This window comes from Xiphophorus couchianus, chromosome 11 (assembly GCF_001444195.1).
Source record: "Xiphophorus couchianus chromosome 11, X_couchianus-1.0, whole genome shotgun sequence".
NCBI lineage: Eukaryota > Metazoa > Chordata > Actinopteri > Cyprinodontiformes > Poeciliidae > Xiphophorus > Xiphophorus couchianus.
This window is the reverse complement of record NC_040238.1, coordinates 22,974,200-23,002,145: the sequence shown is the minus strand read 5'-3', so window position 1 is coordinate 23,002,145 and position 27,946 is coordinate 22,974,200. Positions and strand designations below refer to the sequence as shown.

Below are 27,946 nucleotides of genomic sequence, written 5' to 3'. Positions count from 1 at the left end.
ACCCGGTTAGCATGCAGCTTTAGATGAATCAAGCGCACCCATCCATTTCACTGCTCAAGCTCAGCAGCCACATTTACAAGGTAACCTGGTTCACCTGTGCTCACACAATGACCTCTCCTCTGACAAAGAACCTCAACTGAAGGCTTCCTCAAAAACACCACGGGTAGGAAATGGACAATTTTCACACTTTACATGATTCAGGTTGAATTCAGAAGACTAAAATAGATTTACTGTTTGATGCAATTTTTTTCCCATGTGTTTGAAAACAGATTAGCTGCACTATTTGGAACATAGTTTGTTCATTTATTAATTTAACTTAAAGGTAAATTATAAAATCCTTACTTGTGAAACTAGTTTAGTAGCTAAAGTTAAAATGAACTGATCTGTAATTAATATTTTTCCTGTTTGTAGGTTTTCAACCTACTCATATGAACGATACACGTTGCCTGTTCATTGCTGCTGCTAAGATTCATCTGAAAAAGAAAAGATTAATAAAAAATGTCACTAAGTTGAGCTGTTCCTTTGTCTCTTTGGAGGAAGCAAGCCTTTTTCAAGTTGAGGTGGCTTAAGAGAGTAAAAAGCTTGACACTTTTAAATATTATTTTCAAAATTGTTGTTCCATTTCTGGTTTTGTTTCGAGCTAACAAACTCTTCTTCACTCAGTAACAACTCTCATGCTGAAGGATGTTTTGCTCAGGGGGCTAAATGGTGCATCTTAAGATTAACACGCTTCATTTTAAATAAGCGATGAGGAAAAACAAGTTGTTGCCATTACAAATGTCTGAATAAAAACCATGATCTCTGGCATATTTCGCATCAGTTTGAGGTAGTGAAGAAAGCAGCAGAGCTGCGATGGAGGCTGTTGGGAGAAAAGCAGCAGGGTGCACAGACTGCACACCTGCACTAGGTTTGCAGACAAAGCTGACAATTATTTTTGATTGACTTCCTGAAACATGTTTTGTTCAGACGCAGAGCCAAGACGCACCAGTTTTCAAGCTGGAGTTCTGACAAAGAAGCCCAGAGTGCCATTGCTTAGGCATTAAGCTCTTCAGAGCAACGCAGACAGCCGGATGCTGCTGAATCAGGTAGGATTTCACTCTTGCTAGCAGTAATCAGCCGAATATCAGCGACTCCACTTAAAGTAAGCCTTTTAACACCACTTTTATCTCTTTGACCAACGCATTCTACGAAAGCAGCTCAAAAAACTTTGACCGGAAAATGCTTCAGAAATGTCAAGTTAATATCCCACTCGCCATGAATCATGTGTCAAACAAAAGCCTCTCTGACCTCCCAGTCAGCCCCTGTGCAAATTCAAAAATTAATGAGAAACCTTCAGTCCCTGCGAAACCTTTTCAGCTATGCCTGCTCTCCACTAGAATATGCATTTCGGAAAAACAAAACACTCATGTAGTGAGTAGCATCTGCGTGTTTTCACTGGAGTGACACACACACACACACGCCTGCACACACAATATTTTCCAGTAGGAACCAGATGTTAAAATTCACAGATGAGTACAGAAAAAAAAAATAAGGGACACTCTCTGAATTGGTCGCCATTTCTGTTTTGGTTTATGCTTCTTCCAGCTGCTAGTTTTACTTTCTTGGTTCTCTTCGAGACGCATCAATTTATTCTGTCTGCAGCTGACATTTTGAAACGTCTGAAAACTGCCAACGAGTACCGGAGAAGACCCAGGTACGCACGTGACCACGGAGGCTCGAGAAAGACGTTTCCTCTGAGGTGATTTGTCTCATTTAATTGACAGGTCTTAGATCTTATTAAACGTTTTTACGGCTTACGTGTTTTGCATATGAATGGTGTTCATTGTTAATAATTGCTAGGCTCTCTAACTGCACATTCTGCTCTACAGAAGCTATATTGTTAAAACTTAAGAAGTGAATGGTGGGGGATTTGATCATTAGTGATACGCTTGACTGTGGCTGTTAAAGCCCGAGGAAGAAAAGATGGTGAAATCCGCCTGTTTGCTTTTAGCAATTCAAAACTGTTTGATGTGGAGCAAAAATAGTGGAAGCCCACAATTTGGTGGTTAAAATACAAATCACTGCGAGTTTAATAGACAAACATGTGGAGAGTTAAAACAATGTTAATAAATTGTTAATAAATCCAGTTTTTCTTTTTATTGCAGTAGCTTTGTTTCACACAGAAAAAGTGAGGCAAAATTCAGCAGGGAGAAAATTTCTGCTGCAGAAATAATTAATTTCCAGATCATGCGTCTTGTGTTTGTTTCTCTTCATTTCACACCAAGAGTTATTTGTAGGATCAATGGTCTGGATCTGGGCTTTTCACGCTCCACAGCATGAAAAAGGAGGGGAAAAAAAGGAAAACAAAGTAACTGTGGACCTTTGGTCGACTTCACCAACCAGTTCTTTCATTCAGCCCCTGGTGGCTCCGTTTAAAAGTTAGCTGGAGTGGAGCTGTTTCTTACATCCCAGAATTAGCTGAAAACTTAATATGGAGTTACTAAATTCAGCAGTGAGTTGCTTGACATTCATATTGTTTTCATGCTTTTGACGAGGGTTGTTAATTTTACCATTAGGTTCTGTGTTTAGATCTCGATTTGTCTGTTTTACCACTTCTGCATTTGTGGAATGGAACTCCATAGTGAAGTTTGGTTATTTTTTGATAAGTTTGTGTATAAAACTATGTAAGGTACTGAAATGGGACCTTACATAGTCCTTACATAGACCATTTCCTTTGTCCTTTGCTAAGGATCCTTTGTTCTAAGGATCCTTAGCAATTCGGGTAAACTACCCAAGGCCCAATTATTTACTTTTCTGGTGTTTCTGACATCTTTTGAAATGCTAATGCTTGGGGGGGGATTATTTCGGTCATTGGTATAAGTTTGCTTGAATGTAATTATGCAATGTTCATTTATTAAACTATTTTTTGAATATATTTTATTCAATTTAGAGTTTATTGATTTGCCTTTTCATTCCCCATTAGTTATTAATATGAATCTAAAGCAGGTCAACTCCACAACATCAGTCAAATATGAAACATAGGGACACCAAAACGTTTAACGTAACCAAGTTGGGGGACGATTTGTTCCGTAAAGGTGGAGTAGCTCTACCAAATACTGAAGATTCATCCTGGGTTGGATGAGAAAGTTATGGAAGAAGGTTGATTTTTCATTCTTTTGCACCATTTTTGTGTAAATTTAGCCTTAAGTTTATACTGCTATAACACCAAAAGGCCCAATTATCGTACATTTTCAGAAGATTTTTTTTTAATATCAGGGTTTATGACTCAGACTAGTGTCTTACATCATCATCAAGTTCAAAAAGTCTACATTAAAAACAAAATCTTTCAGTTAGATTAATTTCAAGGAGATTGCTAAAGATACCAATAACTGTGCCATGTCAGCCAATGTTGCAAATTAACTCTGGGCACAAAATTGCCAGTTGCCATAGGTTGCAAACAAGGTTGTAGAGATTTTTCCACACTTACAAAAAAAAGAAGAAAAAAAAACACTCGAATGAGACATTTGGCAGCAGTGAAACTGTCAATCCAATCCTCAGCTTAGTAAAACACTGATTAATCGTCTGAATAATCTATTTTCTATTTTGAGATAGCTGTCATTGCTCGCTGGTGATTCATGAGGCTGGAAAGTAAAATAGAAAAAAAGAGATGAATATAGATACATAGGTGCAGGTAGTTTAGTTAGGGTGGAATAATACAAGCCTGCAGCCACCCTCAGCTCTAAATAATTTGCGCTGGCAGCAGCAGCTGTTAAGAGAAAAGCAAACAGATAGTCGACTTCTTTGGCATTTGTGACACAAAAATGACCACTTCCAACAACAGCACAGCCTTAATGAAGCAGGGAATAGTCAATGTTAGCCCGAGGCGGACTTTGATTGAGAGATGATTAAAAACAGATCTGAGTTAAACCTGCAACACACACTCGTTCCCATTCCCTAACACACTGGCGTTGCGCTGGTTTTCAGCTGCATCTCGAAGGCAAATCGCTTTTAGCTCAGCTTCTGCTGTTTGCCAGCAGTGTAATATATATTCAAACATTTAGCCCCCTTAATGTAACAGTTAGGCTTTAACTTTGCATTCAAATGTACAGGTTTGTTATGCGGCAGCAGAAATTAGGCATAATAAACACCTTCACAATCCTCTAACGGTTTAATTAGACAGGATATGTATTAAGTCAGGGATAAATGTCCCAGAGTACAATTATGCAACCTAATAAAGTAAGCCCAAACTTTGCGGGAAATTTCTCCCCTCTGATGAAGACGCAGTGTGAAATGTGATATTACCCTGTGAAAATGAAGTTGCCTAATTAGCTGTATTCTCTCAACATCACGGCTTTAATTCATTATTCCTCGCTTGTTTTACTGAAAGGATCCTGTGCAAATTAGTATTATTTTTTTTTTTTAGATTTTCGGATCAATATTTAATAGATGGTGTCAAAGGCCCTTTGATCCCGACTTCAACAAACTGCTGCTCCCTGTGCCTTTATGCCGCTGGATGGATTCGGTGATGTCGATTGATGCTGTGGCATGCACTGCAAACAGGAAACGCTAAACCTGTGGCAACAACCGTGTGTGTGTGGGGGTGTGTGTGTGTGGTCTGAGGACCCCGGTGGTTAGCGGACCGGGCGTGCTCTGAGTGAGTGGTCTGGCTCTGATCCAGGGTTAGTGCGCTGAACCGATCTGACAGGTGAAGGATTGCAGACTTGGAGGTTGTAGGTAGCGGAGGTCCGTCAGGGCACGCAGGTGCCAACAAGGAGGTGTGGACTGAGCCGGAGGAAAGTGAGCAGTAATGAAAGCTGTTTTGGTGGCAGTGGGAGGCGAGCGTGCTTTTTATGAGCTGACAGCGTGACGGCAAATGGAACTGAGCGAGGAGGGGTAATTATGCAGACGAAAGTTCAAATGCAAATGACTGTTTCATTAAGTAACTGATCGGTCCTGTTACATAAGGGACGTTATGCCATCCGACAACCTGCGTGTTGAATATCTAATGCCGTTAAGGACAATCTGATTTCACCGCCATATTTTATTTCCAGTTTTTCGCCTGGAGGTAAAGATGATCAAGTGAGATCTTATAGTGAAAAATTGCTGCCAATATGGTGAATAAAGCCTTAATCAACCTGCTGGTCCCATGAAACACCAATATGCTCTTCTAATGGGAAGCATTTCCATGAAAAACATGTTCTCTAAGCAGTTAGGAATATTTAAGTGCTCTGGAAGCAGGAAGGGCTAAAACACAAAGCCGAAGTATTCAAACCCCGTGAAGTTACAGCCACAGGCGTCGATGATTTTATGTGAGAAATCAACACAATTTAGTTAATGATTATGATTTTTGGCAAAAATCTGAAAGTGTGGCAGGTTTTTGTATTTACTGCTGTCTGAGTGAACGTTTTTTTTTTTGTTTTTTTTTTGAACTGGTGAAATACTTTTCAGGCTGCATCTTGGCATATATGGATACTGCATTTGTTGTTATGCTAATTAACTTAAGCTCAGTCAGATTGGATGAAGATTTCATGTGAACAATTTCAGGTCTTTCCACAAATATTCAATTGAATTTAGCTCTCGACTTTGACTGGGCCATTGTGTCATTTCATCAAAGCTCTGACTTTTAGTGTCGTTTCTTTCAGGAATGTCCTGAATTCACCTTCATCTTTCTTTCCATGAACTCACAGCAGTTTAATCACCAACACTGAAATGTTAACTAAGAAACACAAGAGAAGATTCAAACTGAACAACTTTGGGGATTACCTTTTACCCAAACAACTCAAAATGGCTGCCTGAGGAACCAGCCTGGTCTCCTTTACCTCATCTGAGGTGAAATTACAACATGAGGAAGAATCCTGAAATCCCACCACTGCTAACGACCCCGATCATGCAGTAAAACGCTCAAATGGAAGCGACACACCGCTCTGAGTTTTCACATTTAGACACTTGTTGGTTTCTACTCTAAAGCGGTTTGTTACATACGAACCGCTTTATTTACTCAAGTAAAAAAACAAAAACTTTCCATATTCCCAACATCTAAATCCCACAAAGGAGAAGAAGCCAGAAACCGGGGAATTTCTAGCATTCTGTTGATTAGATGGTAAATTTGGAACTTGTATTTATTCATTAGGTAACCTTTGCATCGCAACTAATCTTCTTTATACCAGATCCTCCCACTCGCCGCTTGAAAATTCCTCCAACAATATATTGATAATGCTGTGCAGCGGGGCGTTATGCGGCGGATTGTTTCCTACCAGAGGATGCCTTGTATCGTCCACAGGCATTACAATGTGACTGATTTTTCTTTGTGAGCCTCTTTGTTCTGTCTTCCACTTGTCTGTTTGGGGCAGATAATGTGCACAGGAGTGAAGCCGGAGCGAGCGGGTGGAGGCGATGGGGAGACGGCGGGGGTTAGCTGTTAGCAGAAAATCTCCCAGAAGGCGTTCCTCAGTCAAAAAAAAAAAATTCCCGTGTCTTTCTTCTGCTTTGATAGATGTGTTCAGCAGGACCTGCTCTGGATTGAGAATCTGTGGAAACATCAGCGGTGAGAGGTTTGATGCAGGAGTTGGTTTCAGCAGAAATGGGTTTCGCATTTCCTCCCTAAGGATGAACTGTTACAACTCTTTGCGGTTTTCTCCTCTATGCTGGGCGCGACATGGATTGGCTTTGCTTTTATTCCCAATCCTTTGACAAATCAATGCTTTATTTTGTCTTTGGTAATTAAAAACACTAGCATTTTATTCACGAGGGACAGGTATTGATCTACTTTGTAGCAGGGCTGTGCGATATGCCTTAAAAATAAAATCTGATATGTTTTAAGCTAGATGCATCATTTTCTTTTCTTAAAAAGAATTTAAAAAATCACATAAAATATTTAACAAAAATGTTTTTTTTTTGTTTTTTTAAAAAAAGTATTATAATCATCCCTTCTGTAGGGTTGTACAACAGAGAATTAGGGTCAGGCTACGAGAATTTCTGTTTAATTACGACAATATAGTAAGAATATTGGCCTTAAAAAAAAGATGCAATGTGACCAGAAAAAAGAAATTAAAATGAGCAGAAAAAAGTTTAATCAGGAACTGATGTGAGCAACTCACTTCATATGGTTCTTTCCTCAAAATAGAAAATTGTTTACACAATCATTTGGAATTCCTGCATTGCATGAAGCCACATAAAGTTGATCTGAATCCAAAGTTAAAATAAGAAGAAGCTGCAGAGAATGCTTGCTGACATAACTCTGAATTATGAAAACTATAGGAGTGAATTGGTAAAAAAAAAAACAAATTTCCAAAAAATGTAATCTTAAAACACCAAAATTTGATTATTCCATAAAGTTTATCACCCAGCCGTAGGCCAGGTTTTATTTTTTATTTTTTACATTTTTTGGTTTTAATCTGTGAAAATACTCATAGTGAACATAGCAGTAAGCTTATGCAGGCATTTTGTTGGAACCATCACAAAAGGAACATTTCAAAATAAGAGCCCCACAGCATGTGAGGTTATGCAGATTAGTTGCTCTGAACTGCTGCATGACCTTTGGGTAATAACTTGACTCATTCTTACTCAGAGGAGCAAATCGGGCCGATGCACATGTAACATTTTCACTGGAGCAGAGATTTCCATGGGATGATAAATATTTATCACTGCAGCTCTGTTAAAAAGTTAGGTTCTGTTTCCCTGCGGCAGGTCGATCTCACACCTAGCTGAGCCCCACAGCTCAGAATCTGGGTCTGAATGCCAGTGACCCAGATGCAGTTCAATAAAGTCACTTTTTTTCAGGCACACATTTTTTTTTGGATACAAAGTCCTCCGTTTTAAACTCTCTGTGCTGACTGTACTCAATTAGATTGCAATTAGTTTGAGTTCGAATGCAGGAAAGTGGAATCAATAGGCTTGACTTGTAATTATATAACTTCATAAAAGTCTAAATGTGACTGTTATCTGTTACAAATTTTTTTTTTGAGTGAACTTGATTGAAACTTACATGCATACCAGATTATTGTGTTTTGGATGCAAGTTACTGTTTACCTTTTTCTGTAGTCTTCTCAGAAGACTTTGTAAATCCGTCTCTTTCAATAGTTTCACACTTCGTCAAATTACAGATTGAAGCAGAAATGTTCAAGTGACATCACTGATTTTTAATTGGCTGGAATTTGACTGGTCCATTGTAACACTTGGAAGTTCTAGTTGTGCGTTTAGGATGGATTAGACGGACGTCTGTTGAATGTCAAAACCTTGGCATATTGTTTTATTACTCAACTCTGCTTTAAACTTCTCCACAACTTTTTACCTGACCTGATATCTGCTGTTCCTTGGACTTCACGATGTTCACTAATGTTCTCAAATAAATATTTGTTTAATGTTATTTGGGGAGCAACTCATTAAAAAGCCTGTTAGTCTTTACAGATCCGTATTTGTGAAGGTGCACATCGATCCATGCATCCTTTCAGAACCTGAGACATTCCCTTGTTAACGCTGCTGGAATGTTTCCAGTTTCATATTTGGCTCTCTTCATAAGGCAAGCACCTGAGGGACATTTTTAGTGAATCTTTGAACCACCTTCCACTGTATAGACTCTGCAGTGTTTACACACTACATGCCAAGTTAGGTTATTATTTGCCTTCTGGGAAAAAAAAAAAAAAAGTCCTCAGAAGTTATGAACCTGAAAGAGTTCATAACTTCATAGAGCGCAGAAAATTTATGATGCAGCTTTTGCTTGGATGAGAGGAATGCTCTGGCAATTTTAGCCCGGGGAAAGATTATCAATAGTTGTTTGGTAATCGTCACGACGACGTCCAACAGTTCTTTCCAGGAATCTATTTTAAAACACTTCCAGATCAAACACGAAGCCGGCGCCACTTCAGGGCTCGCCTCACTCATTGATTACCATTAGTTGCAGCGGTTCAGCCGGTTCAGTAGCTGCTGCTCGGTACCTCACACTAAAGAAAAATTACCTTATCTAACAGTTCGTGGAAGCTGGTTCAATAGTTGCTTGTAAAACACCGCAGTCTGAGGTTTAAACATAGATTTTAAACATAGATTCACCTGCAGTGCGAAACAGAAAATTTTACAAAGTATTTTTTTTTGTTTCTAGAGCAGATCTTGGTGCGCTTGAAGTAAGATAAAACTGACTTATAAATATCTTTTAGAAAGATATAGGAGCATGGCTTTAATCAATTGTTACTCATTATTGATTTATAATGATTTACAAGTACGATGTTTTTTCACTTGTTGAAAAAATAGTGAAAATTAGTGAAAAGATTCACTAAGTTCCACACAGTGGAAGTAATACTTTTTCATTAACTTAAAAGTGTTATTTGTAAGTTAATTTGGCCACATTTCAAGTGTACTAAGATATTTGCTCTAGAAATTAAACAGAAATTCTTAATTTTGTGTTTGTGCTGTGTGAAACGTTGTGCCATTTCAGTCGTCCGACTATGGAATGAGGCAAAAATTTATGTAATTAATGACGAGACATTTTCAGGATGTTTCCAACTTGCCTGGTAAAACTCTTCGTAGCTCCATGCCTCTTAACATATTCCGTGTTTTCATCCCACACACAATCTCCATTCCCCCAGTCTGTTGCAGCAAAAGCTTCTGCCTTTCTTGATCTGTGAATTTAACAATTTTCGCCTGCCTTGTTGTCCTTGATCTTAAAGCAGCTTTAATTCACTGCCATGACAACCAAGGTCAGAGAGGGGGCAGACAGATGCCTTGCTTGTGTCTTTTTTCTTTTTTTTTTTTTCCCCCACTGCAGCTGACCAGTCGTTGAGACTATGTGATCATTTTAAGAGTTTCTTCTTTTTTCTTCTAAAATGAATGAGTGGTTGTGAGGAGTTGGCTGCCATGTCTGTTGCGTCAAGGTTTTAACCAGCTGGGCTCTGCGTGTCATTCCACAGCTTGGCGTTACTGCAATCAATTAATCTTGTGGATAAAAAATAAACTTGAAAAGCAGTGGAAGAGGACTTATTACATGAGAATTTTTATCTTGAAGTTCCTCCATGCTCCATTAGGACTCTCCCTGCAGCAGCAGCAAATGATATTGAACACGAGGCCTGATTTAAAATGTGTGATATCAACAATTGTGACATCAGCCTGGTTTCGGGGTGTACTCAGAGGTACACTACGACTCTCGGTGTCACATGCGGCCCCTATCTATGGGGCTTACAAAAAAAACCCTCCATCAGCTGAAGCGAAGGTATCATTTATAACCCTAAGCACGCTCCACAGAGCAGCTTCACAGCCGTAAAAACCCGACTCTTCAAATGATGCGGTCGTTTTTCACGGCGGACAGAATCACCAGCCTATTTCCAATTGTGACTGCTTCCGTACAAGGCTAAAGAAAGCGAGATTAAAATCGGCTGCTGACGGCGTTTGAATGTTTTCCACATTCAAAGTCTAATTATGCCACTGGAATTATGGCAGTATTTCTTATTGTTCTTTCAACAGATGTAGAGGGAAATCAAGTGACATCTAAGGGGTCAGACTGAACCATGACGAAACATCCTGTTGCAGTTTCGCTCATTAATCCTTGCTACACAGGTGACATACAACACTCCATGTAATTTCCAACCATGGAATGGGTCCATATTTCTTGTTACTCTGCTTGAATTGCTTTGATTTAGAGATGCCGTGGGTGAGGGCGGCATGCTGCACATTTTACAACCAACCTCTGTTTTCTCCCCATCTGGCTGAGAAGTGGTGGATTCTCTGTGAAAATATTGGAGCCCATCCTTCTCGCATCCTGACATCAGTGTTATCCTTTCCTTCCTCCGCCGTCTCAGTAACACATGTTTTCTCTCCTCACTCTGCTTTCAAGATGATTTCTCTCACTGCTTCATTTTCTTTTTCGGCTGACTGCAGCAGAAACGAATATTTCCCATCTGTAAAGCAAAGTGAATGTTACTCATACTGGTGGACTTGTGCATATTGCTATCTGAAATGGCCTCCAATAATATGAATTGGTCCATTGGTAAAGTTGTTTTAAAGTATTTTGGATGGTAGCCTTTCCAGAAAAAAAAGCATGACGCAGCACGTTACGGCAGGAATCTGTGCTATAATTAGGCAAGGGCGAGTAGGAGACTCCCTCTTTATGATGCCCTCAAGTAAAAATGGCACATTTTCAAATGGTACTGCAGAAACATGATGGAACGCAGTTTATTTCTAACAGCAATGTAACATTTACTCATACTGCTGCTGAACATACATGGGAAGAACTTGGAAACTCCATATAGAAACCAATTGTGACACCATGCTGCCCTTATCCCACCTAAAACATATTTACTATTTGAATGGGAATAAAAGCCACTTTTCAGTGCATGTAGATGTGAACGCCAGCCACTGTAAAACGTTTGAGTCGCATTTAGCCGATATTTTCTACTCTTTAAGTCAAATCAATTTAGCGAGTTTTAGATTTTTAACCCAAATGTGAGTTTGTGAAAGATAAACCTACAGTAGTAAGCCTTTTTAGCTTTTTATTAATTTTGTCAAACCTCCAAGCGTTGAATAAACTGGAGTTTTTATGTTGGCACTTAAGGTGAAAGAAGAAAGACAGGAGTCGGAGCTATTTCCCAGAATGCTTAGCGGCATGTTTTTGTATCCTGTGTTGCACTGTGAGTGACATGGAAGTGTTTTACATTAATATGACTCTTATGTTACGGCAAATGTTTATTTTAATCCAGTTCTCGGTATGCAAATGAGAACTGTTCACCTAAAATGTTTTTGAGCTGAATTTATTACCAGATTGGCCATTTTGTTCATTTTGAAACAAGAAATTGAAGTAAAAAAAGTAGTTATTTTAACTTGATAATAGAGAAATGTGTGCTCTTTAACAAGGTGAGGGCTTTTTTCTCTCTTGCATATTGTGAGATAATTTGGTTTAAATTGCAGCATTGAGTTAAAACTCACAATTCAAGATTAATGAACTGAAAAAACAATGTTCAGACAACTTATCTGTTGTTGTTAAATCGAATTCATGAACCTTAATTTGTGAGTTAAAGCCAAAACAATTTTCTTGTTAACTTAAATAGCATTTTCAAGTTAAACCACCTTTAAATGTTTTAAGGTGCTGATTTGAAGAATTATTCACTATAAAAGTTAGAATAACAAGTAATGTCTAAGATTTAGTCTCTTATTTTGATTGTGATAAACAGGCTTAAGCAAAAGTAGAGAAGAAGTTAATTTTTCCATGTAAACATACAGACTCAATCCTGACTAAATCTGACAGGGATATGAATTTTTTTTTAGTTTGATTATGTCTGTATACATACTTGGGAAAGTTATTTTTCTAGTAATTAACTCAAACAAGTTAACAAATATTGATTGGGACTCATTAGGTAAGACACTGACTCCCCAGTTTCCTCGATGTTGCATGAATAGGAATGTGAATGTGTGTGCTTTTGTGTTCGAATGGCTGAATGCGAGTTGCATTGTAAAAACGGTCAATGAAACCAGAAAAAAAGAAAACCTATCAATCCAATCCATTTGAAACAGGCAGCTTGTTTATCCTTATAAAAGAGTTTACGGTCACATTTGAAAGTCACAAGAGCTGAAACGAGATTAATAAACCAGATGAATGTCATTGATTCATCAGTGTATTATCCTCCTGGAGCACTTGGCATCAGGCTGCAAATTTTACAGCAGCCGTTGGCAGAGGTGGTGAAGGAGGATGTGGAGTGGACTCTTTTATTCCTTCCAGTATTTCGCCTCCTTTATGGTAACGCCTGCTCTTGCGACACATTCCTAAAATCACATCCATTCATCCAAAGCATAAGTTCATGTTGGTCATTGGCAACACATAAGTCTTTAATTTGTCAGGTATTTAAAGCAATCATCAAGAAAAATAAACCTTTCACCTTTATGAGAAAGTTTGAGATGGTTAAAAAAAATCAAAAGCACAAAAAGGACCTTTCTCTAAATATTCAATTTATTTTCCAGTCATTTAAAAGAGTGATCCAGTTTTTAGGTTTCCTCTCAGGTTGACAGCGTTGAGGTGGTGGGTGGCATAATGACTGACTAATTTTTACTCCGTCGCTCCGTCTCCTGCGCTCAACACAGGAAGCGGAGGACAGAAATTAACACTAACAAGTGACAGCAGACGCTCTGACGCTGCGCTCGGATGCAACAAGGGCACTCTGAATGGACGGTTGCATAAAACATATTACTTTTGCTTTATGACATAGTAAAAGGTTCAGAAATGCCAATTAAAATCCTAAGTTTGTACTGCTGGAATAACGCCTCCTGCAAGAAATTTTAATTATGATCACCACTGACAAACGGTGGTGATAGGCTGAAGGTTCACAACTGATATACAAGTACAGCAACAAAAACAAAAAAAGAAAAAATTATGAGAAAGCTAATCTTTTGTCTTTTACAGTCAGTAATGACTTCTACAGTGAAGAGTGTTGTGAGCTTGACATGAATGGTGATTTCACTGCTTGGAAAAACAGTCATGACATTTAGTTTCCAACCAGTCAATCAAAATAAAAAAAAAATCCTGATTCTGGTCACTTTCTACCCTTTCTAAACATCTCTAATACACAATTTATATGTATTCTGACAACCACAGAATTTCATGGTATAAATATGGATTTTATTGTATTTATATGGTAAAATACCAGCAGCTACAACTGCTGGTATTTAACTGTAAATTATATATATATATATATATATATATATAGTTAGTTTTACAGTGTACATAAGATGCAGTCACTTTCAGACAGACTTTTGCATATTTCTATGAAAAAAAAAAAACACCAACATTTTTTGAAGGAAGAGCCTTTTGACAGCAGCATGTACAGGTCAGAATGAAGCCTTCTTTGTTCCTAATGGGAGTCAATACATTTCCAGTATATAAAGTGAGCCTGTCACTTTGAAAATCAAACTAACGTCAAAATAAAGTGACTCCAGCTTTTATATATCGGTTCTGCTGGATTCTTTCCTGCATGTAGTTTGAAACAAACCTTTCCTCAGTTTAAAATCATAATTGAGCTAATATGACATGACAAAACTGGATTGCACCTGATTGAACTGGCTGGGTAATGTTTCAGAGCAAATGTTTAGGGACCTGAATATCACTGACTGTTTTGAATATATAAACACTCGGTTTCATCTGTGGCTGCAATACTTTGGACAAAAAAAAAAAACAACATTGTGAGAAGCTGTTAATTGATCGGTGAAGCCGTAATAAAAGATGAAACTCACTCCAATTATAATTCACTTAGTGCTGGTTCAGCAAACACTGCACTGAGATGTATTAGCTGTCTAAGTACGATCTTTTTAGATTCGATTTTTCCCAGTTTGTTTGTTTTTATTATTTTTTTACTAACACTAAAGATACAAAATACATCCTATAAAAACATTAGAAAGGTGCTCTGCATTTCAAAACAAGCTGATCATGAAACGATTGAGCTAAACTTTTTTTATTGTCAACAGTTTGAGTGAGCCCACATGATATTTCTAGAGACACTGATGGGTTTAGGGATCCTAATCTGCACTGAATAGCTTTCTTGTCTTAAGCTTACCCACATCTGACTAGTTCAGAGGGATTTGGGAGTGGATGTTTCTGCTGGGAGACGGATACAGATGGATTGCAGTGGTTGTCTCATATGTTGCGCTTTCATGGGAGGTGACTCAGAGCCCGCACAGATCCTGCATACCTTATGTTAGATCAACAAAAACAGAATTTGCAGCAGAAGCTTTATTGCCCGACTGTCAAGTGCAGGAATTCATAAACGCGTCAAATAAATGTTCAGCACCGGCTTTTGCTAGGCATTCACGGAGAAACTGCTCAGACCGTGGCTGAGAAATCCCCTTCTTGCTTTGTTTTGATGCACACCTTCCAGGGTTTGACTGATGATTGGCAACTTAGAACATCATTGATCAGATCCTCGCTGTATCAATAGAAAATTGACTGGAAGTCTGAAGTAATTAGAGTTTAGATGAGTGAAACTGGAAGGCGTCCCAGCGTGGTCAGCTGCCCAAAATGAGAACAAACACTTACCAGGTACTTTATTAAGCACACCTGTTCAATTGCTTGCTAACCCAAACAGTGGCTCAGTCAATCAAATGTCAGTAACATTCAGACATCTAGATATCTCAAAAGTCAAACTGAGCATCAGAATAAAAAAGGGAATTTAAGTGACTGAACGTAACATGACTGTGACATACCTGATCCACCTAGGAAAGTGAGTAGAAAATCTGTCCAGCACTGCATTGTGGGAAAAGTGTAGTCTGCCGGTGTGCACAGAATGGAGATATCGCTTGGTCATCCAGGGTCTGTGCGATCTGAGAAATACCTTGAACATCAGAATCTAATGAAGATGATAACTTGGGAAGGCTGGTGTTCAACGTTAGTCTTTTGTATTTAGAGCACTAAATGCTGCTAGGCAGCCTGGGTATGGACTGTGTCAGAATCTAGACCTCAGGAAATCACCTGCTTGGATGATATTTCTGAGTTATTCTACATGATCTGAAAGGAAATCGCCTTGTATGCTGTGAAAGGGAAATGTGACCCACATATGAGAGGTTTGTGGTAACTATGATGTAAAAGCAGAGCTAGAGCAGTAGAAGGTCACATCTCGTCAGGCTACAGGTGGCACAGGCTATACAACTATGGACGACACGATATTGGAAAAATGTTACCTTGTCCAATGAATCAGCTGCAGGATTCAAAAGGTATAGAGTCCAAACTGGTTGTAAACAGCATGAAGTCCATCTTGTCTTGTATTAACTTTTCAAACTGCCGTTGTAATGGATCTTTTCACTTTGGGCTCCTTAGTACCAATCAAGCGTATTACCACTGACCCATGCCCATCTCTTCATGACCACAATGTCATAATCTCATCTTGTGATGGCTACGTCCAGCAGGATGATGCGCTACAAAGCTGAAATCATCTCAAACTGGTTTCTTGAAGTTACTCCATTGACATCCGCAGATACCAGACTTCAGTCCAGTAAAGCACTTTTAGGATCTGGTGCAACAGAGATTTGCATTGTGGATGCACAGCAAACAAATCAGCAGCAATTATGACTGACTCTTTAAATGGAAGGCAATGTGCAAGAAAAATATTGACAAAAACGATGAAATGGGTGCAAATATGTAAATCTAAAACTATAAAAGTCCTTTTTAAATGAATGGTTGTGTTTAGATTTCTACTTAAAAAGTCACCTTTGTAAGCAACTCTTAAATGCAAACAGAAAAAGGCTGAATAGATGTTTCTGATCATTTATTTCAAGCATGTATATTGCAGAGAGCCAGTGTTCCTCTTTGACCAAATGACCCACATTAATGCAGTTCCCAAATCCTTCCAATAAATATAACACGCACTTGACCTCTCTCGCAGTTGTAGAAATGAATGGAGCACAGGCTAATCCTCCCCTGCGACCTCCGCGTGTTCAATGAAATATCACAAACGTCACCTTAAGGTCTGACCAATAACAACAAAATGTAATCAAATACAAAAAGCTACCAGCAGTAGATCAACTTGACCGGTGTGCTGTGATTTGACCCGGTTTTCGTTCGTTTCGTTTTCCTGCTTGTTCGCTCGGCGGAGCGGCTCGGCTATGAATGCATTACCCTTGTCTGGTCCTGTGACACATTAACCTTGACAACACCCGCCGAAACAAAATGTTATCTGTTGACCGGGTCGCATCTCAAAGCGATGCACCCCCCCCCCCCATCTCCGCCCCTCGCTGCCTTGTCGTGAATAATTTATGTGAGACGGGTGGAGAAAGCCAATGGAGACCAGGCGAGTTCTGAGCCAATCATCGGGGGCGAAGTGTACATACAGCTCTTTCATGCATATAGCTATTGATTATGTGCCACGTTAGCCAGAAGCCTGGCAATAGATTACAAACAAAATAGACAACAAGACAGACCGACTGTCCGCTCATTTTACGGGTCTGTCCGAGAGGAAACGGTGAGGTCAGAGGGGTGGAGATAGATTGATGGGACAGCGTTCTCATGCATGCGCTACACATGAACCGCAGCGATTAATGCCTAATTATTCTCGATCTACTCATGTAGGAGAAATGCAGAAATGTAGGATTGGCAGGCTGACAGTCTTTTTAAATAGAGGATTTGTCTGTTACACCTTAATCCGTTAAGAAACTCTTCTGCAGCAACTGTAGCAAAGCCGATTTCAAGTCTGCAGATAACATCAGTAAGCATCAGGGAGATGGCAGCTCTCAGGGAGAGACTGCTTTGCTGATATGCAGATATTCTGTGAGTGTGTGCACACTGAGGATTACTCCTAAACTTTGATGAATATGGAAGAAATACTTCACCAAATCCCATTTTAATGCTGGCTCTAGGCGCATGCATCTTTTTTTTTTTTGCCCTCATGAGAGTTTAGTCATTTAGTACAGTTTTACTTGAACAAAATGTTTTAAGTAATGATTGCTGACTTTGAATGTGTGCCCGGCATAATAAGTAAAATAATGAGAAATAAAATGCTACTAAAGGACGAAGATTTAGTCTGCTGTGGATTCTGTTTCATCTTAGCAGCCGTATTTGCATCTGTTGATATTTTTGGAAAATAGGATCTAGGCATAGGGCACGGAGAGATTCTCATGGTGTAATGCCCTTTAAATAAATTACAGTGAAACCTCTAAATACAACACAAGAATACAAATTTCCCCAAACGAGAACACCCAACGAAGATCACAAACAGTAAATTTTTTTATAACAGTGGCGAGCTCACAAACAATCCTGCTGCGTTCCGCTTTGTTTTTCCATTGGACTCCACGTGTTGCAGCTAAATGCCCGCTGTGTCTCCTGCTTTGCATTTTGCCAACTTGTCCTCTGAAAGCTGTGATCTCGGCAAAGAAGGCGATGGTGGTCTAGCGGTGCTCTCTTCCAGAACCTTCAAAGTGCAAAGCTGCTGTGTGCAGCCTCACCCCAGCAAACCTTTAGTCTCTGGCAGCGTAGCTCAGTAACTGTAAGCACCTTATGGCACTTTTCCTGACATTTTCAGAGAGTGTCGGTGGGAGCAATTTCCTCTTAATTGCTGGAGACGGCGACACCGGATGCTTCTAAAGACTGACATGAGGGAGACCAGTGCTGGCGTTATCGACATGTGACGCTTCTACGTAGCTTCAATCATGCTTAACATTATTATCCTGAGTTCTGTGCAGGATTTAATTTCCACATTCAATCTGTCGAGATATAAGTTGCTTGTTTGAACAAATACAATTTGTATTTTTAATGTCCCACTGCATTCACCCAGTGACTGCTGGTTCTGGTGAACCATGATGGTTTCACTGTACCACAACTTCATTTTATCAAGGCATTCACAGAACATATGTGATGGTAGTGACTTTTAGTTGAATAAAAAAACAAACAAATCTCATTCGTTACTGCTGTAATAAGAAAACATTTCAGTCATAGTCATTATAATTGTATCGATATTTGATTTTAGTTCGTAGTCAATCGTTCGAAGAATGAAAAATCTCTTTTGAAGTTGAGTCGATAAAGTTTTTACAACCAGAACCACCTACTTTATATACTAATGGTAATAAATTACTACTGAAATATATTTTGAAAGAGGAAGATTAAGTATTAAGTCGCACTACTTTAGTTGCAATTTAATTGGTGCGGTGAAACCGATAGGTAAATTTTGCGGTGTCGGTTTCCGCTTTATGGTGGGACACATGGGAAGTGAGCTTTAGCTGCAGTGACGCAAACAAATGTACCAACGCCAATACAGAGATAAAAGTAAATGAACAGATTTTGAATTTATTCAGATCTATGACACAGTGTTGTCTCTGTCTCACTTTCCCTTTAGCCTGACCTCATGAGGCAGATGGCAGGCGTCTTTGCACAACTTTATTCTGCCAACACTTCTCTTTTGTTTCCAATAATAAAAAAAAAGGTGCTACAAACTGGAATAAGTACATATTTTTAATGCCAGATTCTTAAAATTATTTTTTAATAAATAAATTCATTTTCTACATATTTGGGCTTGTGTCTGTAATATTTTGTGGCTATTTAAGATATGCGTGCCTCCTGTAGAAAAATACTTGGGGTAAATATTATTTTTAGTACCAGGTGACCTAATATTTATATGTATTATGTGCATTTGCAGTAACCTGAGTTCCAAGTAAGCAAGCGGAGCCAAGTGGCACAAATAATGAAGCAATGTGGGCTAATCCCTCGCAGATTTCCTGCCAGAGTATCCATTCTTCTGCATTTTGTCACGGCTTTTGCATCGTGCAAATATGAAAGCGACTTGAACGTCCCATCTGCCGCGGCAGTTTACCTTATCAGCAAAGCTAACGTGGCGACCTGCGAGATCTTCTCATTTGAAATTATGAAATGACTCCTCCACACGCAGCTTGTTTCGTCTGTTTCTTTCTACTGACTCAGATTCAGGCCATAAAATCTGCACAAGACACAGGAGCTGCCCCACAATGCAAATTATTTCAAAATTCAGCAAAAATTTGGATTGGTGGAGAGGAGTGCACAAGCTTTGCACAAACTTTAATTTGCTTTCGAGGACAAAGTGGAACAATTTGCATTTTAACCTTAAAGATTTGAAGGGCGCATTTCTCTCAACAGAGGCCATAAATGCTGAAAAATCAAAAGTACTGGAGTAAAGAAGAAAATAAAAATGCTCCTTTGAATTGCTGAATGGTTTTATTTAGCCCCTTCTCTAGACTTGAACTGTTTATTTCATTTGAGTAAATGACGGTGACAGCTGAGAACATTTCCTCCCAGTGGTGTTTGTTAAATCATCACTTATGCTGCAGCGGTAAGCCTGGCTGCTAATTATTCTATGAAACACTGGAGCAGCAGATGCTGAGTCTGATCGAAAGGTTGTGTTTGAAAAAAGGATGACCGTAAAACAAACAAACAAGAAAAAAAAAAAAAACAATAGAGCTTTAAGGAATATTTTTGTACCTGGCTTCAGGAAGAAGGCTTAGGGAAAGGAGGAAGATCCACAAGTTCTGCTGTGGCGATTTAGCCTTCCACTGTAGGGCAGCCATGTTGGTTCAGAACAGACGCTCCTTTACCGAAAAGAGAAGAAGACGAGAAACAAATTGAAAACTGACAGATAGCTGCAGGGATTTAAGCATGTTAATATAACTGTACTTAAATGAACACATGCACAGGTACAATTTGTGCTGTAGAGCCACATTTCTACCCTCGAATTTATGTAAATATATGCTTTTCTTATTGCAGATAATACTAAAAGGTGATATAGGCCCATTTAATGCATTATCGGTTTACAGTGGTGCTAAGGAAATAATTTTCTTAATGTCTAAAGGAGCCATGTGAGATGGAGAACAACAATCTCCTCTAATTGCGATCTAACAAGTTGCATCTTATTTTACAAACCCCGCAGTAAAGATAAATGTGTAAATAATGTCTGCCTGTAATGAGCTGATTGTCCTCATTGTTCTGCAATAGTCAAGTCATTTGAAGGCATTTAGTTTGAGAATACACACACAAACTACAGGGATTTCTGCTGGTGCAATTTATAAAAACAACTCGGGCATCGCTTTGCAAAACTTCGTCCTTTTCTAACAATAAATTTTAATATGGTTTTTAAGTTTGTTTCCCCTTTCCCCCAAGTTTTATTCTGAAAACCTATGTTTGTTTATGACCAACCCCCATTTACACTCATACCTCTGAACAAAATCAAATGCAACTAATTCCCTTGATGAATGTAATTTAACTTCAGTATAGCTGTCCTGTGAAAGCCTCAGAACATTAGAGAAGAAACATCACAAAGACCAAGGAACACCGCAGATCAGGAAGGCATTTAAATCAAATGTAAAGCCTTGAACTTGTTAAGAAGTATTTTTGTCAACCATAAAAAAATGTAAAGACTATGGCAGTAAGTCACTGTTGAAACAGAGCCACAAGTAGCCCCACTCTTGGTTAGCCACAATCACGAATCTGACAGATTTTGACCATAATTGGACTTGATTGGAGTGGAGCTTGTCGCATTTTGCAAAGCAGAATAGGCAGGGATTAATGCACTTCCTGTCCCATCTTTAGATTGTATTTGTCTCTATTGACTCGTAAGGCCTGAATACAGATGTAAGCTAAGCTTTTTCGATTTTTAGGGTTAGGTAATGTGAAAATATCTGAACTGTATTTCTCCCATTTCACCGTTTTGTGCAGTTAGACTGTTGCATAAAATGCACTGGAGTAAATGTTTTTTTTCTGCAATGATGTGGATAAATATTCTACCTTTATTTGGCCTAGCTTGATTTTTTTTTTTTGCTATTTTAATAACTTCAACATAGCAAGAAGACATAGACGGATCCAAACCAATTTAGTTCTCTAAAACAGCTAAATATACCAGAGTCTGCCTTTCTGGTTTGTATAGCACAATGCCAATGTTAAGGGTGACGGCTGCATCCTTGGCATATGTGTGAGGCACAATTCAGGATTCAAGGCAAAGAAAGAAAATCCTTCTACCTGGAAATGCAAGGCTTTTGTACCGAGAAATCTTGGTCATCCCCAAACTCCTGTTCATCTCCTAATTCTTGGACTCCGGCAGTATCAGTGCATCCATCATGCAGTATTATGCAGGGTTGTCACTGTATTTTTTTTCCTGTTAGTATTCTACTTGCTCAGCAGGTGTTTGACAAATTGCTTATACTGTCTGTGTTATTTTCAGATTTCGTTGCACTTGCTTGTCCATATCTCACCCAGCTGCTCTGTGCTTGTGTGTGGGAAGAGCTAAAGCCAGCACTAAGGCATTATTACACGTACACACCCCCCCACTCAGATTTCAAGATGCATCTTTGACCTTTACAGCCAGGATCTCTGTTATTGGACTTCAGTATTGGTAAAATCATCATAACATTTTTGGTTTATGAGCAAGAAGCATATAAGACATCCAAATATTGTGCTTCCCTACCAAAGACAATCATCATTTGTTTGACTGATACACAAACTAATATTATCACAAGAATACCTGAGTTCATTCCTTTATGCAATGCTCATTTTTTGTTGCTTTTTTATGGCTAAAAAAATCATTTTATATGCTGTATATTTACACACATTTAGTGAAAATGCTACTTTGCTATGCATATTGTTGTCACAGCACATTTGTATATTTACACAGCAATCTGAGTCCAGGACACGATTGTAGCTGCAGAACATTAAAACCTACTTCAGTCGCATCATCGCAGAAACGGAGCAACAGGAGCCTTTCTTGTTTCCCCCTCCACCTTCACTTCCTCTCGTGTTGCACGGCGACTGCCTTTCTCACACGTGAATTATTGTTAATTATTACAAGAAGGTTGCAGCCCACCAATTTACCGAAAAACTAAATGACCCCCTCATTAAAAAATAAATGGGCTCAGAAATTGCTCTACCTAATTTCGGATGCAGCTTAGAAACAATGAGGGAGTGAAGGCGCAACCGACTGAGGACTGTACAAAACACACACGCACGCACACACACGTGTAACAGCTGCGTCATACTTAAAAGGCGTCCATTGTGTGAGATCCAGCTCTCTCCCCCCGTTTCGGCCGCTGCATAGAAAGAGGATCAAACAGTTTCCACAGGGGGATCGGTGACCCCTGTGTTGCAGCAGGACTCCAATCGTCAGAGGAGCAGTAAACAAATGAACGGCTATAAATCCACCATTCGAGGATGTATGTAATGTTAATGCTGCAGCCGGCTTCCACTTGTCACTGAACTGATGAGTGTTTATTTTAAAAGAGCTTTCCAAGCACCCCGTTATGTGAAACGCCGCTTTTATGAAATCTTTGCAATGAAACTAATGGATGTGAGACAGAATAGATTATTTCTCATTAAAATATGAAAAAAGCCCCTTTACAACTCAAACATAAGAGTGTAATGAGATCTCAAAGCACAAGATGCGTTTCTGGTAAAGTTAATATCATGGGCACCAAGATATGAAAGTATCCCTTCAGTCTGACGGGTGAAGACTCTTATTTTAAAGGAAGATGTTTATGAGCTGTCCTGATGTGTTGAGAGAGTCAAATTATAAAAAAAATTGACATGACTTGGTTTCTTTGAAGAAGCCTTCACCGCTTTTAAATTGTCCTCCATTTTCTGAAGCTTGCGGGAAAAAGAAATGACACGTGATGTGAATGATTTGGAAAAACTGCAAGAAAATGACTAGCCGAATGCTACCAACGCAAAAGTTAGAATTGGTTTTGAAGGTTTTTATTAATGCTAAGCTAAAGGTCTATTTCATATAGGACTGCATTTGATCATCTTTGGGTCACCATCTAAAAATGCTAAAAACATTTTTTAAAATGTTTTTTTTTTTTTGGCATTAGCTTCACTTTAGCACTATACGATCACAACTCGGATACCATCATCATTAGATCTTGAAAGCTGCATATACCATTACATCTCTACTCATGAAAATGCAGAAATTAGCTGTAATGACCAAAACAGACTTGAAAAATAACTAAAGTTTTTTTATATTTACTATTACTTTTGTACTGTTTCAATTTCCTTAGGTCTTTCTCAAGGTATAGATGCCAAATGTCCATATTTTTAAACATTGTGTCCACTGGAGTTCATCATTTTTGACCTCCAATCACCATAATCCAAATGTGGATGTAGAGACCAAGGCATTTCAAAATGCTGCAGTGCAACTTCTTTCTGTGGGAGTAAATAAACTCCCACAGAATGTGTATTCTGTATGACACACATATCACACACATACAGCAAATCCCTTCCTTTGTACTGCTAACCTTAATCAAGCCGTGTCAGCTCTTATGGCGCTTGATGGGGCTCGAAGTTACACAAGTAAATTTAGCTGAATTAAAAATCCGCTTCCTGTGGAAACAAAAAGCCCAATACTTAGAACCTGTCATCTTATCCATACAAATTCAAACACCAGCCTCAGTCTGAGATCTACAATCACCAAACGTCTGCTGCTGCTTTCTGGTTATTTCTGGAAAGTGCCTCAGCAGGAGCCCTATAGCATATAGCAACTGAACTGCTGAGTACCACCCACTGAGTCTCCTCTGATTCAATCAAGCAGACTGTTTGACATTGTCTCCTGCCTTATGCACCTCAAACCTTCACCTTGTGAGTCAATTTGAACAGCTGTGACAACCTCATGTTTAAATGACTGGGGAAAAAAAAGAAGCAAAAACTTGATTAAAAGGAGGAACATTTCAAAAGAATCAAGGCCAGAGTGCCCAGATTGTATTGACAAAAAGCATAAATCAGTAAATGAACAATAGAAAAACGGCAAAATAAATTTTGTTCTGACTGGACACTGACACTGGGTGAATGCTCATAAAATATGCTGGGATTGACTGAATTTGAGATTAAGTTAGTCATTAGACACTCAATATGTTTCTTGATCAGCTGCATATCACAAAACCTCTACAAATTTAAATGAGCTAAAATAAATCAAACGGCAGATAAAATAACCGTTTCTTTTTTCATTTCATACCATATTAACCAATTATATGTTACGACTTCTATATTTAACCTGAATTCATTAGTTGGTGCAAGTAAGCTAATTTCACGTCTTCAGCAAATCCTTTCTACTACACACAGCTATAATTTCAGACGTACAGATTATATAAAACATTGTTTAAAGTAATAATCATTCATTTATAGTGACTCTGTGTTCATTCTTAGCTGTATGTGAAGCTTCTTCATTCTTCCCTTTCTTATCTATGACTATCAGAATTCCAGATCTATCTGACCTTTGACCTTTTTTTTAACCAGTATGGTCTGTGTCAGGAGTGAGGCATGCAACAGGCTGCGGGTCTTATTGGCAGGGAAAATGTGAATTTATGGCAGTTTATTTGGTATAAAAGCTCACTATATATACATTCTAAACAGTCCTTAGCGATTTGCACAGAAAGTGATGTCACAGTGCGAGCGTAGTGCCAATTTCAACTTTATACAAACTTACTGGTCTCACCTGAACTTCATTGGTCTCTACCAATAGAAAATAGGATAAACCCAACAAAGAAATCGGAATGAGATTTGTGGACCAAATTTATTTTCATCCACACAGAATGAACTATACAAAACAAACAAACAAAAAAAAGCTCCTTTGGTTGATGTAATCAATGACATCATGAATCCATGCAAACAGGAAATGCCGATCTGGCCCCTTCCATACACTTGTTGTGGATGTAGGACCTGATAAAGGGACAAACAGTGAGTATAACTAAAGCAAAAACATTAACAGATGTAATTCACCACACATTTACAATTTAACAAAAGTAAAATCCAAATGACCTGATGGTTCATAAGTGTTCGCTTTAAAAACATATGCATGGATGTAAACTAATATAATGCTACCTTAAATAATCCTGGGATATTATGTAAAGAAAAGCAACATTTAAACTGCACCATTATGGCCAACTATAAAACAAACATTAGTAAATTATGAATACTTTTCTCAATCACTTTTCATAGAACATAAAACCGACACGTTCTCAAAGTTTAAATGGCGGCAGGATTTAGCCAGTGATTCTCCGTGTCTCAAACTTAATTGCATAAAGAATCACCGTTGATGTAGAGTTAGCATAATCATAAAAGGCTGTTCAAGTGCAGAAATACACCAAGTTAGTTACAAAAGCAAGCTAAAACATCGTAATGTAAAAATTCAGAAAGTATGTTACGAATTCAGTTCAAAGACGACTTTGACTTCTCTGGGATTAAAGACGTCTGGGGCGGGCCATCACACAGTGTCCAGAGATGAAAAGGGCCACCCTGACTGTTATCGGTCCAAAAGCCAATCTGTGTGATGGTATAGGAATGGATGAGTGCCCTTGGCAAAGGACACTTGCCTCTTCTGTGACGGCAGCATTAATTCTGAAAAGCACACTGAGATTTTGCAGCAACATATGCTGCCCTGCCTTCCAGACAACATCTTTTCCCGAGGCATCAATGCATTTTTCTAAAAGACGTTGTCGTATCACAGGCTGCACATTCTACAGATGCTTTGCTGTGAAAGACAAAGGGGCCGGTACCGCGCTGATCTGCCTGCAAATGAAAAACGTGAAATGAAAAATAAGAAGGGCGGGGGGAAAGTGGCAATGACCCGGCGCTGCTCCACAGCTCAGCGGCCAAGGAAAACCCTTCATTCCCTTCGTCACATCAACACAAGATCGCTTTTAAAAGTTAGGAGAAAGTATGGCAACAGCTAAAGAATATCAATGCGATGCAAAATGAAAAACTAAAAGAAAAAAAAATGTGGTTCACTAAACATGAACGATGTTAAAGATGTAAAAGTACACCACGAGATTTGTCAGCATGGTGATGTTAACGAGGATTCAGATGTATTCTCACTCATTTGTTCACTTCAATTCCCTCAAAACTAGGCTGCTTAAATTAAAGCGCAAAGAGCAAAACTACAGCCAGATGAACGGAGCCTCGTACATGCAAATTAGACAAAATGTTACATTTTATAACTTCTGCCTTCATCTCTCTTTCAACAGATGTCACGCTTGAGGGTAAGCCAAGTCCCAGACTGCGTTAAATTACACCAATCATGTGCTGCCTAACAAATGCTAGTAAACGGATAGCTTCATTTTTTATTTGCTCCCTTTTCTCTGTTCCCTTTGTTCTGCATTTCGCAGTATTTCATGTTGTTTAAGCTAATTCTCCATCAGCAACCATTAAAGAAAGGGATATGCCTTTGTTTCCCATAAAGCTGCAAAATGTCCTCTGGTGTCAGAGACAATTTTCTTCCCAATTCTTTGACAACTGCGTTGACAATTTCTAGATATTTCACTTGCCGTCATTCTTGTCATTGACTGTGACTTTTTAAAAGACTTTAAAAGTCCAGAGCAAAGATTTACAGAGGAAAAACACTGAAGTAGATTTTTTTTATTTAGCTCTTTTTGTAACAGAAAAAAAAATGTAAACGTGTGTACTTTAATCTCAGTTTTAATCTGAGAGACCTTACAGGTTTATTAGAGAACATTAGTGAAGAAATGGCATCATGAAGATCAAGAAATGCAGCAGACACAGTGGAAGTGAAAGAGAAGTGTTAGGTTTGGTTATAAAACAATATATTATGCTTTCAACATCCTGCGGAGAATTTCTAATCTTTCCATCATCTGAAAATTAAATAAAAAAAAAGAGAACTGCACCTCAATATATGGCTATTTTCCTAAACTGACAAGAAGAGTCTTACTCTGAGAAGCAACCGATAAGTCTGCAATTACTCTGAATGAAGCCTAAATAAAATGCCTGCCACACTTTTCAGATTTATATTACTAAATTTTCTTTCCGTTTCACGATAAGCACTACTCCGTGGTGATCTGTAACATGACATCCTAATCACGTTCACTAAAGTTTGTGATTCAACTGTGAAGAGGGTCAAGAGGCATGAATACCTTTAATGGTTTCCCATGAACTGGAAGCAGATAGAATTGGCTGGTGTGTAAATGGAAACCGGTGTTTCAGAGGGACAAATAAAGTAAAGATTTGTGTTTTCTTAAGCCCTCTGTAAACTCAATAATCTCATTTCCTGTAGGACTTCTGTTCAGATGTTGTTTCACTTCATTTTTTGCCAACAAGCTCAATCAGAGCTGCTGTACAAAACGCCGCGTAATGCTGTTACCAAGCGCTTTCATTTCTTTTCTGTATATTAAAAACATAGGCAGACCGAACAGACTCTGTACAATGTACCTAATTTACCAATTCTTGTCATGTAAATGAGGGGCTCAGTGATCCCTGGGGCTCCTTGGATTGCGCTTGAAACAGAAAAAACAAAACAGGAGAGTTAAAGCAAAAAAAAAAAAAAGGCCTGACGCTTTTGTTTGGAAATTATAAATAGCTTGCCTCAGGTGACAGCAGACCTAAAGCCTGCTCCATTTCCAGTTCTAACATTTGTTTTCAATTCAGCTGTCAGTTCATCTTCTGTGGGGGGCGTAACAAAAAAAATCTGCAAAGACTGATGTAATCACTTGTGACAGAATTAAAAGCTCTGAAGGGATTTAGTACAAGTCATGCTATTAGACTTGTTATATGACAACGCAGAAA

General features: G+C 38.7%; 1 protein-coding gene and 1 long non-coding RNA gene across 5 annotated transcripts in view; one reads left to right on the top strand and one right to left on the bottom strand.

Annotated features, from left to right (window-relative positions):
- gabra3 (gamma-aminobutyric acid type A receptor subunit alpha3) overlaps nucleotides 1-27,946 on the bottom strand; it is a 124,016-nt gene that overhangs the window by 60,772 nt on the left and 35,298 nt on the right. For all 4 annotated transcript variants that reach the window (XM_028030640.1, XM_028030639.1, XM_028030638.1 and 1 more), the window contains exon 2: nucleotides 19,880-19,986. In XM_028030640.1, the coding sequence (XP_027886441.1) occupies nucleotides 19,880-19,965 (86 nt within the window). In that variant the 5' untranslated portion in view covers nucleotides 19,966-19,986. The remainder of the gene's footprint in view (nucleotides 1-19,879; nucleotides 19,987-27,946) is intronic.
- Nucleotides 41-27,478, top strand: LOC114152709 (uncharacterized). Its single transcript, XR_003597206.1, has 4 exons — nucleotides 41-163; nucleotides 967-1,085; nucleotides 1,642-1,738; nucleotides 26,395-27,478. It is a non-coding gene; the product is annotated as an uncharacterized LOC114152709 (long non-coding RNA).